Here is a 13791-nt window from a genome sequence, read left to right on the forward strand (position 1 = left end):
TACATTGATGAACCCAGTGATCATATGATACTCTAATAAGAACAATCCTGAGTTCACCAATAGCTTGGACAAGAGATCTGCCCAGTTGAAAGATTTGTGCATCATTTTTTTCTCATTTAGAATTTATTTTCTTAGCAACAGACAATGGAATTACATTCACAGATGCATCAGTATGGACTAGACAATTATGGACATTGTAATTAAAAATTTAAATAGTTTAAAAAAAAAAAAAAAAAAAAATTAATAATAAAAAATAAATAAAATAAAATAAAAAAATTGAGGGTGCGGAGTGTTAACATCTAATGTTACATCATTAACCACATATTCAATTGAACCAGAAGACTTACCGAACACCTCTTGAGAGGTAGAAAATTTTTCACCTTGTGAAGGTTTTGAAAACACTTGGACAAGTAGTTCATGCTAATCTGCTATCTTCGTGAGCTCATAGATGGAAACATTGGCTTGAGCTCTCTACAAATATTCAACTATGTTATAATCGATTGTTTCACCTTTAGCAGAGAGTGTTGAGATGTATGAAGTAGATTTGTTTGACACTTCCAGATTGATGGACAAAATTTTCTTGTTGGAGGAACTGTTCTTAGAAGCAGTTGCATTTATAGACTTACTTTGTGCATTTTGAGTAGTGTTAATTAGTGGTGAGATCCTTCTTAACAATTTTTCTTTCAATTTCTGCCTTGTCACCTCTTGTTCATAAATAAGCTCTTGGATCCTCAAGCTATATCAATGATTTTTTTCTGAGGAGGGGCTTCATTTTGTGGTGGTGCTTTAGCACTTTTCGTGTCAGTATTAAGAATCCAATTAAAATCATTCACTACATTTCCAATACACGTACCTTCTTCAGCCATTACAAGTTTTTATGTTTCTTTCATCTATTCATATGGCTCACCTGCTAGTAAGGACTCCACAATGTGTGCGGCTAAAGCATTCATGTTATGGTTCCATTGTGGGCATGTCTTCTCTGAATGATATTCCTAATGGAAAGAGAAATAGTTATCCATACCCATACTTTGAATATTCAACACACATTCAAACTCTGGGCAGACTTGGGAGGCTTAGTGTTGTTGTTGTTGTTATTCCTTTGGAATGGGAAATACTTGGGAGGTTTTCTACTGGTGGAAGTCTTGCTTGGCCGTCTCTTTAATTCAGAAATCTCATTGTTAAGTGTCTTCATTGTCTTGGTCAAGCTTTCAATATCTAACTAATCCTTTTCTTTAGCCTTACTTGAAGAAGGTTGACACTTCCCGCCAGTTTCCTTGAGTCTTTAGATTCATTATCATCAGTAACCCCAATAGTGCACAATTCTTTCTCCACGATTATTTCTTCTACAAAGTTTAGTTCCAATGTTTCCTTTGCATCTCATTTGATGAAAGAGGAAATGTTGGTGGGCAAGGCAGTTATATAATAATCAATAGTAACTAGATCGTGTGGTTGCATTCTCAGGGAAAACTTGTTCAATATGCAATTGAACTTTTGATTGAATTCCTTTACTTTCTCCTCTTCTCCCGTCTTATTATTTCCGAGCTACATCAATAACACGGTGGGAGTCATGTCATCAACGAATTTCTCCAAAAATAATTGTTTAATTTCCCTCCAACTATGGACTGAATTGACAGCGAGACTATGTTACCATGTCGTTGCTCTACCTTCTAAATTAAAAGGGAAAATCCTACAGGAAACATCATCATACCATGCCTCTAACATCTGAAAATGCATGTAAAAATCGCCGATGTGATCTTCTACCTTTGTCTTCTTATCTGGATCAAAATTTGATAACAACTTTTCTGGATATTTGGGCATTTTATGAAGGTTATCTGGAAGAGAAAGAGGCCCTTGAGCCAACCAATCCAGGTCCTGGATGGCCATGTCTGTCTTCAGTTTCCTCCTCTTTTTAGAATCTAAGGAGCCTTCTCCTTCACTATATAAATTGTCATTGAACTCAAAATCAGCTCCCAGTTGTTCATAAATAACAATGTATTCCTCATAACCTTCGTTAATGGGTGGAAGTGGCTCTTGTTGAACTGTATCTTCAGAGGATTCTACTAACTCTTCAAGAATGGAGAAAACAAATCTTCCACTAATGCAACAAGTACATCATTGTGATTTTTTTCTTTTTTTTTAGGATGATGCAAGATATTATGAGCGACGGGGAGTAAACTAATAGCTTTTGCAAACCGACGAGTTATAGGTCAAAGTGCTCATACTTGTTCATAACTGACCTCATATTCCAACTCTGAAATAGATTTAGAATACCTTCCTACTTTGGGAATAGGAGTTCGAATAGTGCTCAGAGTATTACTACCTTGTCCAGAAGAAGAATGATTAGGATGTGCAACGTTATCAGCTATAAAAAATTGGATGCCCTCTTTCTAGCATCAGAATGTTGACAGTGCTAGATACCACCAACATACAGGCAATCTCCCCAATATGAGGTCCCAATCAGACCTCACACTGTTTGGTGTAGGATTCCCGTACGGAATATTGGTATTGGTAGATCAAATGACAAAATATGTTCATTTTTTCTCTCATTCTCATCTTTCTAAAGAAAATAGTGGTAGAAGCATTTTTAGAAACAATCCAAGAGCAACAAGTAATATTGAAGATTATTGTAGGTGATAGAGATCCAGTTTTCACTAAAAAATTTTGGATTGTAGTATTTTCTTGTTTGGGTATTCCATTGGCTCACAACTCATCCTACTATCCTCAATTTGATGGAAAACTAAGATTGTGAATAAATATTTAGAAGGATATCTACATTGTTTTGCATTTGCTAAACAAACACAATGGGTCAAATGGTTTCCCTTGGCAGAAAGTGGTACAACAGATCTTTCCATACTCTATCAAAAATTTCGCCACTTATGGCACTTTATGGATATCATCCTCTATCCATCACATCACGCTTGAAAGGCACTCTAAAGGTTCAAGTTGTAAAGAACAACATACAACACCAACAAGAGGTTTTCAAATTATTGAAGTACAACTTGGTTATAACACAAAATAGGATGAAACAACAAATAGACTAGCATTAAAGTGAAAGGGAATTTGAAGTGGGGGATTGGATATTTGTGAGACTACAACTATATAAACAGATGCCCCTCAAACAACAAACAGACAATAACTTAGTATTGAGGTATTATGTCCCCTATAAGGTGTTGCAGAGATTGGAAATATGGCTTGCAAATTTGGAGTTTCCTCCATCTTCATGTGTACAACCAGTCTTCCATGATTGCTTAAAAAAGGTAATGGATGACAAGATCTCGGTCCAAATTATTTACCAAATACTCATGAAGGAAAAACCATGTTAGAACCAAAAACAAACTTAGAAACAAGGATTAAGCATCTTAAAAATCGTGCAATTATTAAGTATCTAATCAAATGGAAAAACCTACCAACGGAAAAATTGACATAGAAATATGAGTTGTTCATGCAGAAACACTAGTATATAATCAAGTGTTGAGGACAACACTTGTTTAAATGGGGGGGAGCATGTTAAGCCTTACGTAAGCCCGATGTTAACCCTAAATCTCCTTAATAATCCCTATATATTGAGTGATTACATTTATATTGTTATGTATGCTAGAACCTTTCATGGTCTCATTTTGTTATAATTATACCCTTTGTCTCCTATACACACTAACTAATCATAGTCTTAGGATCATCAAATATTGTCTTATACATTGTATTCATCGTAAAAGAAGGTTTCATCAAAGGGAACTGTAATTATTAGTTTCCCATCATTTTTAAGGCGCAAGGTTCATAAAAAAATTTCCAAAGTAAAATGTTGTATCATCTTTTATTTTAAGAGACACAGGGAATGGTGCATTCAACAAGTGCCTTTATCAACATAAAACCATACTAAAAAGGAATTGTCACCAACCCAAAAAAAAAAAATTTAAAAAAAAACAACAACAACAACAGCAGCAAAACCTAACATATTATACGATGTACCTATTTTGATCAAAGGTATTATGCCACAAATGAGAAAGAAGTAGCATCTTAGAGATGCTTTCTAGACATGTTAATAGCAAGAGCTAACGCACTCAAGAGCGTGACACTAGTGGAATTAGTTGTAAATCAGCCCCTGGCGAAGTGAGGAGACTTCATATTTTTATGTTCAATGATCACCCACAACATTACCTGTAAATACTCTATCCTTTTAGCTACAACAGCAATGACTACAAAGTTTTCTTTGTACACGTGAGGGAGATATTTGAGAGGAAAGGCATGTATTCACATGGAATGTAGCTTAGTAAATTTACAAGGATATTCTCAAGCAAAAATGCAATGTCGTTGTTCTTATTTTCCTTTTTTCTTCTTTTCCCCATTTGTTTAATAATATTTATATGGTCACAAAGATTGCACCATGGTCAAGTGCAGTGGAATAACAAATGACTACTAGCCTAAGAAAGTTTTGGCCACTAGCGAAAGGAAGCTTACTATCAATGGGGAAACTGAAATTGGCCATGAGCTAGCATAGTTTGACATTTTCTCTAATGTCATTGTAACATACCTTGCCACGATCACAGGATGCCATAGGCATTCATAAGAAAATGGATAAGCTCATATCTATCAAAATTTGCAAACTAGTAAACAATAACTATAATGATAAATTAATAAATAGTATGCAATTAAGAAAAGTGTCATATATAGAGTACCTAAGAGACCATCCTAAGCAACCCAACCTTTCATCAATATAGTTAATATGACTTAGAACAAGAATAAAATAGATAAAATTTAGGTTTTTAATTTTTCACAATTTTAATAAGAGAAGAATGTTTGGTTATTCAGTGTTTCTATCTCACGTTACAACAATGTTATTGAATGCTCATACCATGATGCAATGAAGCTTGAACTTTATAATTGGAATTTTAGAAAGATTGTCTAGACATTTTTAGAACAACGCATGTAAATTAAAATTAAACTGAATGTAATGATTGAACATCAAATATGTCATTGATTAATTAACCAACCCAATGCCAAGGAATTCTAAGCAATGGATAGCCACTAAATGTGTGAGAACATATGGAGATTTTACCCACAAATAAAATGATATTATTAATAATTAACAAATGAACACAAAAGTACATCAATGAGACTAAAATGGAGGCAAGATCTTCTAAGGAGAGAAACTGGTGTGATCAAGTGTGCAGACCTGACAAAATGACAGCATAATTGCTAGACAACCAAAAAAAATGACTTTGGAGATGAAATTTGCAAATTACATGTATATGGGCATACAGTTGTAAGCCCTGGTTAGGCATGTGTACCCCTACATGTAAAATCTTGGAGTAGACCTAGGTGCTAGGGGAGAAGAGCATATGGATTTTCCTAGTGATGTTTAAAATGAGGAATGTTAAGGTAAACTTGACTTTGTGAAAGAGTCAAACTTGTTAGATACACAGTATATGGCTTTGCAGGCTTGGGGTATTAGAGCCCATGGATTACATTGCACCTGAGTTGTGCAGAGGGCTCACATGGTGGCTGGACCAAGATGATGGCTGCCTGACTGCTTTTAAATCAGAACATGGTTGTTTTTAAGCCATAAAATAGTAACAAATCTATTGTTGACTGGTTTTCTCCCATTTAAAGTTTTCCAAAATCATGATATGTATATTTTAGCTGTATTATTACTATGTATACCACTTTATCATCATTTCTTTTGTATTGTTTTTATTACCAACAAAAACTCACGATATTTTACTTTTCATTTTCATTTTTTTCCGAACAGTGAATTATATTATTTAATAAAAAGGGCAGACTTCATTTAACAAGGATGACAGACTTTTTAATAAAAAGGGCAGACTTCATTTAACAAGGATGACAGACTTTTTAAAAATTAAAATAGAAAGAAACCCCAATTTCTTGGTTTCCATTTTCACCTTTTCGGATAAATTATTAAATGTCAATTAGTTCTTTTATTTTTAATAAAGATGGCAGAACGGCGGTTATTTTTATGAAGAATGTTAAATATTGTCAAGAAAAATTATTAAATGCCAATCAGTTATGTTCTGTTCTGTTCTTTTCTTTTTAATAAAGATGGCGGAATGGCAGTTATTTTGATGAAGAATGTTAAATATTGTCGAGAAGAATTATGAAGAATGTATCTTCCATATTCATCATCTCTTTTTAACCATATTATTCCATCACACATGCATTCCAACCTTAACCTGCATAAAAGATATTTTGAAAACGGAAGCCAAATCTAAATAAACTTGAGGTCAGACTGCACAATTTACATTTAGGATCCGACTTCAAATAACACAAAAGTAAAGATCAGGCTTCGGCAGTAATGACGACGAGTAGATTAAGCCATTAAATTACCAATAACTGTCTCCGGATAATAAATATTACTGCTCGATGATGAAAGTATTACAACTTTGAAGATTTAGGGGCATATTGTTATGGAGGATGATCATATATAAATAATTTATAACTTAACAACAAAAGGGTCTGTATCAGATAATTCCATCAAATTATGTATGCTCAAGTGCATTACCATTTGCACAAATACACTTGATTTCATCTGTACCCAACTCCTGCACCTTCCAGTAAAATTACCAAAAGAATGAAATGCCCCTCAAAATAGCAGTTACCCACTGACTGCATCACCCGCTTCAACATTAAAATTGCTGCATACTCTTTGTGTTGAATATCTCCTGCTCCTTCAGATGCTGCTGAAACCTTGCAAGACGGGCTTGTAAGTTAACTAAACCAGCTGCTTTACGTGACAGAACAAAACTTAATTGAGAGACATAACGATCTATGCGGCTCCCAGGTTGATCAATTTCAGTGAGAAGCTTCATTTCCTGAAGAATGAAATAAAAATGTCAACTACAAAGTTAACAAAATGCACACAAAAATTCTGAGATTATTCCTAGTATTCTTGCCAAAACCTTTTTTTTCCAAACAAATTATATACCAGATGAGCGAAGTTTCAAACAACCGAAATAAACAGCATAAATAAACCAAGTAAATACTATTTTCCCCTCTGAAGCATGACAGAGCTTGACAATTAAGCAGAGCTTAATCCATATCAGATTAAAAGGACCGCTGAAATGGGAAACGAACATGGAAAGTTTCATGCTGATGCACCATTCTTAAGAGGTTAACCATGCCAAACAATCATATTGCAAGCAAGCACTGTATGTTCCTTTTGAGGTTATATATAGTTATAATAATAACAAAGCATGCATTTAAATCATATCAAACCATCCACAATTGAATGTCGGTGCTATAATGGGTTCAGTAATCTTGTGGTTGCACGACAAGAGTCAAGGGTGTGAAGAAGTAATTTCAATAGAAAAACACATTCACATACAACTAGCAAGTATTTCCATTTTATAAAACGTAACAGTACAAGAAAGGATTTTCAAATATTCTTTGCATTAACTGAACTCGCAAGCACATATAACAATCACTCAATATGATGTTCATATATTGGATTATGCTGTAAGAAATATTATTGACATTAAGGAAAAGTGAACGAGTACTACTTAACAAAGGTACACAATAAAAAAGCAGAAACAGAATAAACAGGAAATAAAAAAGTGAACGAGTGATTTGGCGAAAATATACCACAAAAAGGAAGAAACAAAGATTAAAATTTAAAAAAAACAAAAACAAAACAAAACAAAACAAAAAAGGAAAAAATCATCATTTCAACAATTATTTCATAGGATGCCTCTGGTTTGTTCTCAGTTCAAGAGAAATGCAATCAGTAACTTCCATTGCCATCAGTATCCTGATATAGAAACTCACATCGCGTACTATTTCCATCGTATCTTCAATTTCCTTCCTGTGGGCAGTTATTAAAGCCTCCTCTTGCTTCAGAAAATCAAGAAAAACAAATATTAGTCTTAACTTAGCACAATCACCTAGCCGAATAAGAAAATAAAAATGCTTTCAATAATGCATCTCTTTAGGTAGCATCACCCAGAACATATAGCTAATATAGTAATTAGATATGCCATTATAAAACAACAGACCAAACAATACAGTTACTTTAAAGGATACAGATGTGCCATCCATAAATATTCTCTCTCTAAGGAAACATACCTCCAGTATTGCATTTATGCGCCCATCATATACTGTTGACTCAGTTTCTTCCTTGTGTCTCACAGAAGCAGCACTCGAAGCAGATTCATCAATATATTGCTGTTGTCGGCTATAAACAGCACTGGAGACATCAGGTTTGATGTCTTCTTTAGATTGCCAGTACACCTGCTTATCAGGTCTTTGTTCTCTTGTTACCTTCCGGCCAGTTGGAGAAACCATTTGTGCCCAATTTTCGTCATAGACATCATTGGATTTTGCAGTCATCAAGGATAATTTCTGACCACTAACAGAGCTACCACTCTTTTCTCTTGAGTTGGATCTATCTATTTCTACAGAATTTGAGGTCAACCCAGTTTCATTTCTGGTATTAAACGAATAATTTGAAGATACATTAGAAGAACGTCCATCCACGTCTCCATTATGACCATAATACGGTGGGATTTCCCCTGGTTTTCTAGGAAAATATCCAACTGAAGCCTCGTGATTATAATCAGAAGACTCCCCAGAAGTCACAGGAAGCAAAGGTTGTGAATCCTTGGGGGTAGAAGCTGCACTGCTTACAGTTTGATCCTTTTTACTGTAGCTCTTTGAAAGTCCTTTGACCCTGCAGTTCTCCAGTCACACATCTGACCATTTATCATAGGAAAGAATCATAGAATACTAAAAAATCTAACTGCAAAAATCATGATTGCATCATTTTTTGTGATAGCACAGTATTTTGAATTTTCACCTATCCGCATATCTGAGTGTATTCAGTGTATGTTCAGATGAGCCTGCATTTGGAGAAATACAGGAGATCATAACTGTGTGTGAATCACCAACAAATGAATCACGAAGCACCTCTGTCAATTTACTTCCTCGGAAAGGAATGTGGATATGATCATTGTCAAGAGCCCGAATGCACTCCTTCAAAGCCAACAAGCTCTTATTGATCTCTGCTCCCTCCATCCTGCACAAGCAACACCAAACAATAAGAATTTTCATATTTTCAAGATTAAACAAATTTAGAGAAATATAGCACTAACTGCATGAAAAGGTTTATTTCATTAAAAGATCCTTGCCTTGTTTGTCTGTCATTGTCTGTTGTGTCTGCACCGCGTTCACTTCCAGCCAGGTCAATAAAAGAAAGCTTCCCAACTGTTTTTCCCCCTTTCGTCTCATTGCCACTAACGTGTCTCTTAACAACCAGCTGTAATATAGCATGAGATCGTGAAGACTCCTCATTGGCACCTGTTGAACCAGTACTTCGGGATGCATTTCCTCTTTCAATATAATCCCTCACAACCTGAACATCTGAGACTTCAAATTCTTGCAAACCAACAATGCAAACCTGTTGTCGGCCATCCTCCCTCATGCATAATTTCCTTGACAATGTTTTAAAGGAAAAATAAGTCAGACAAAGACAAGTGTAGTCAAATATCATAATGAACGCAAATAATTGACTAGGAATACCAATTTACCAACACAATGAAGCATTTCTAATGAAAATGCGTGAATGTATATTATAAACCTCTATCATGTCATTTATCAATTGGAAAACCATTGATTGAATTACAAGCTTACTGCTCGAGCTATTAGATCGCTAGGGACAACTACTTGCAATATTATTTTTAATAATATTGTTCACAGTGAATGTGACCATGTTTGCTCATGTTCGTGAATCCAATTTGCTCATAGCTCTCCAACAAGTCATACTAGAGAGATTCTGCTCCTGACAATGATAAATATTTCATTCTATTCAATAACATTTCTGGATTTACAGTATTGTGATGCTGAGTCATCCATTTAGAGAATTCAAGCAGTTGATGAAGTCTTTGCAGATATTCCTTTTCATCACAATAATGGAAAGAGAAGAGCAAGTGAAAGAACATTATTACACTGGTACTTTTCTGCATCAAATCATCGAGCTATTCGAGGCTATATTCTACTTATTTGTGGTTTTATTTTATTGTATCAATGTGAATAAATCCTGCATATTACATTCCTCCCCTTGCAAATATACTATGCTTTCTCTATTATGCATTCCTAAATCCTACATCCTACGACAGTTGGCAACTTGAGAATTCATAAACACGTGTATCAACAACCTTATCATCCACTTATTTGCCTTCCATTAAACCCACACTCACTACAACTTCACATCTTTCAATTTCAACATTGTTATACATGCCACAATTTCAATTTGTTGTGTCTCTACAACCATCATGGGTGCTACTACTACAATATTGCAGAAAACAAACCTCAAAATGACAAGAGAAGCTCACATAATAAGAAACTTTGCAATATCCAATCACATGTATGCTAGAGAGACAGAAAACCACCCAATCACTTAACACAAAGAAAACAACTAACCCTAAAATGAGTTAATATTATTCAAGTCACTAATACAACACTAAGGGATGATTTGAATTAACTCAACAACTAACTTTATTAATATGCCTAAACTCTATAGTCTAGATGGCCGTTATTAACTCAATAGCTCTAACATCCTCCCTTAATGGTCATTCTAAAGACTACACCAAGTTTGTCTATGAATTGTACAAATCTATCTAGGCTAAGATATTTGCTAAAGATATTTGTAGTATGATCCAAGTTGGCCAATATTTCACCTCAGCTTCTCCTCTTCTACAACTTGTCAAATAAAATGACAATGTTTGGCCTGTTCATTGAAGATAGGATTCTTTTCCAGCTTGACAAGTCCCTAGTTATCACAAAATATTACTGGGGTTCATCCTAATGAACTTGCAAATATACAAGCATTCTTCTAAGCCAAATTGTTTCGCACGCCCCTTTGACTACTGCTTTGTCCTCTACTTTTATAGAGGAAAGTGAAACTACATGTTCTTGTTGATCAAAGAAACTACCCCAATGCCAACACTAAACACAGCCTATGGTAGACTTTTTGTCATCCAAGGATCTTCACCAATCTAAGTCTAGATAACCACACAACTGAGGTTCTATGATTCTCCCATATAAAACACCATAATTCAATGTTCCCTTTTTATACCATATCACCCTCTTCTCTATTATTTAGTGTTTTCTTTTTGGAGCTTGTATAAACCAAGAGATATATCTAATAACATATCACAAGTCAGGTCTATTGGTGGAAAGATATATCAATCTTCACACTAGTTGCCAATATATTGACTCATTGACTATCTTGAAACCAGTCTTGGCTAAAAGCTTTAACTTTTACCCCTTTCACCTGTTGAGAAATCTGGGGCTTCATATAATTTGATTCTTTAACTTGATTACTCTTTTATTTTGGCATTATCTTATTAGATCTTCTTTTTGTTATATTCTTATCATTAAGGCTAATGCCAAAACATGAAGATCACAAACAAAAAGGGAACACAAGATATAGGCACACAGCCAAGGCAAAATCCCTAGTAGGGGAAAACCCAGTCAAGAACTCTTCCTTTAGTAGATTCAAATCACAGTGAGACAACCATGACTCTTGACACCTAAACCAAGAAAACCTTCTATCCATCAAGTCAGCCCAGCACACATATGTTGGTTCATTTCTTCATATGCTAATGACAAGTAGTTCATCTTTGACTTTCTTATACTTAGGTCTTGTAATAGTAGTCATCTTAACCTTGTAGTTATACGAAGGCTCAGTCCTGTAATCATATGGAGTCCCAGTCCTCAGTCCTGTACTTCATTCCTACAATGAGTTCCCATACCTGTAGTAAATACTTCGTTCCTGTAAAAAAGTGATACCTCGGTCCTGTACTTTATTCCTACAATGATATCCCATACCTGTAGTAAATACTGCGGTCCCATAATGAAGTGATACCTCAGTGCTGTAGTTATCCAATCCTTTGTTGTCCTATAGATGATAATATATTCTTAAGCCCAAACTTCGCTGTCTGCAATGCTCTTTTCTTCATTGTTATGTAATCCTCCGAGTTGCTTAACTTGTTCTTCATTTGGTCAAGTTCAATAGGCTACATATAGTTGTTTATGTCTGTAGTTGAGGCCGACATGAATAATTTGAGGAGCCGACTTGCAGAGGATTAATTTTGAGGCCAAATTGCAAGGAGACCAAGGCCAACTTGATGGAGGAGAGGTAGGACTTTAATTTGACACTCAAATATTTTTCTATCATGTTCCCAAGAAGGGTTTCTTACATCAAACTTTGAGTTTGACTCAACAAAAAATTCCTAGAAGCCTACAATGGAGGCTTGACCTATGACCATTGATCCAAGTATGAAATCCATTCTTTAATAAGTCAATTTAATAATAATAATAATAATTTCTTTTGACAAATATATGACTCAAGTACAATTATGAAGACAGACACTAGTTACATTCTTCAACACTCCCTCTTAACTAAGGAGGTATTCATAATTACATACATATGAAGGTATATGGAAGATCTCACAATGAAATAAACTATGAAGAGTTCTAGAACACTCAATGTCGCGGACTAGATACCTAACCAGGGTATTCTATCCTGGTGGAACTAAGATGGACTCAAGCTTTCAGCCAGTCTAGGTACCATTAGGCTTACTTGCTAACCATCAAGCCAGGGATCTAGGTGCGTATCCAAGGTTGGAGCTCCATGACCAACGCCACCCTGCCTCTTCGGGATCTAGACATCAACACATAGGTCGGCCAAATGTCCTCCCAAGCATATGTCATTAGATACTTCATCTCTTCCTAAACTAGATATATCCATCCATCCAAGCATGCTTCAAAGTGTTCAAACTTCTTGTGGAGAGATTTACCTATACGAACACAGACCCCAAACAGTAATAAACTTTCAAATATAAGTAAACACAAACCTTAGGGGTCATCAATCATTTGATGTTGCTTTCATCATCAAGTTATCCATATACATTTTGTCGGAAGTTTTTTTTCTTTTACTTCTTCAACAGCATCAAATACAACCTCAGTACTTTGCAAATCTGTACGTAGTACTTCCATTCAATCTTCGGGTTCCTTCTCTCTTCAAGGTATTTCCTATGCCCTCTTAATTCTCCCTCTCAACTTGGGGAGATCAATAGCTTCCTTCTTTTATAGCATCGGAGAAACTTCATCAGCCTTCCAATGCTTCATTCTTTCTTATGGCATCAAGGTTATCTTGATCATCATCATTCTTAAAGCTTCCTTTATCATGCTCATCTTCAATTACAAACATCTTCAACATCTTGAGGATCATGTATCTGTAAAACCTTAATAGCAAGTATAACAAAGTAAAAATATACGGAAGCATGAAGTTAACTAAATCAGATTACCATAAAATCATATTACTATAATGAAAGCATTCAAACATTCAAAATATAGACACCAAATAGGTTCATAAGAGACACATCTTTTACATATTGGACTTCAACTTCTTGCTAGGGTTTAGTCACAAACCCTAGACATCATCATCAAGACTTAAAGCAGCTCAATTGAGATATCAATCTCATTATAGTACTTATACATTTAGGGCTTCAATGTTATTTTCAGAGATATACAACAGACTCTAATAGGATTTATTGCAAACTCTAGATTTACCTTAAAAGCTAAACAATCGAAAACAATATCATCATATCCTAGAGCATCAATCTCCACTAGGGTATTATTATACGAAAAATACATACCTAGGGTTTCATTTCTAGGACCTCATTTCAGCTATTACAAGGGTCTTGCTTATAAACCCTAATTCACCAAACCTTAAGAATCTAGGGTTTCGACTACCTTATCAAAGGATCTAGGGTTTTGGTT

The 13791-nt window shown here is 35.0% G+C and overlaps 1 protein-coding gene across 1 annotated transcript; it reads right to left on the reverse strand.

Moving 5' to 3' along the window:
* Positions 1–6575: 6575 nt before the first annotated feature.
* On the reverse strand, positions 6576–9511 carry LOC149190038 (kinesin-like protein KIN-13A). Its single transcript, XM_089412005.1, has 5 exons — positions 9135–9511; positions 8804–9022; positions 8074–8677; positions 7777–7842; positions 6576–6824 (listed from the first exon to the last, which is right to left on the reverse strand). Exons 1-5 carry the CDS (start codon positions 9494–9496, stop codon positions 6639–6641), a joined length of 1437 nt encoding a protein of 478 aa, XP_089268131.1. The 5' UTR covers positions 9497–9511; the 3' UTR covers positions 6576–6638.
* Positions 9512–13791: the final 4280 nt, after the last annotated feature.

This window comes from Pinus tabuliformis, chromosome 3_1, assembly GCF_031772625.1.
Source record: "Pinus tabuliformis cultivar Carrire ecotype Pingquan chromosome 3_1, CPIR1, whole genome shotgun sequence".
Classification (NCBI taxonomy): Eukaryota; Viridiplantae; Streptophyta; class Pinopsida; order Pinales; family Pinaceae; genus Pinus; species Pinus tabuliformis.

What these genes read in the sequence shown, in the direction of transcription:
- LOC149190038 (XM_089412005.1), bottom strand. Translation starts at nt 9,496, where the DNA reads ATGATATTTGACTACACTTGTCTTTGTCTGACTTATTTTTCCTTTAAA. An exon ending in GACAATGACAGACAAACAAG is followed by an intron (nt 9,023 to 9,134) that starts GCAAGGATCTTT and finishes TTGCTTGTGCAG; the next exon opens with GATGGAGGGAGCAGAGATCA. An exon ending in GCATAAATGCAATACTGGAG is followed by an intron (nt 7,843 to 8,073) that starts GTATGTTTCCTT and finishes GATTTTCTGAAG; the next exon opens with CAAGAGGAGGCTTTAATAAC.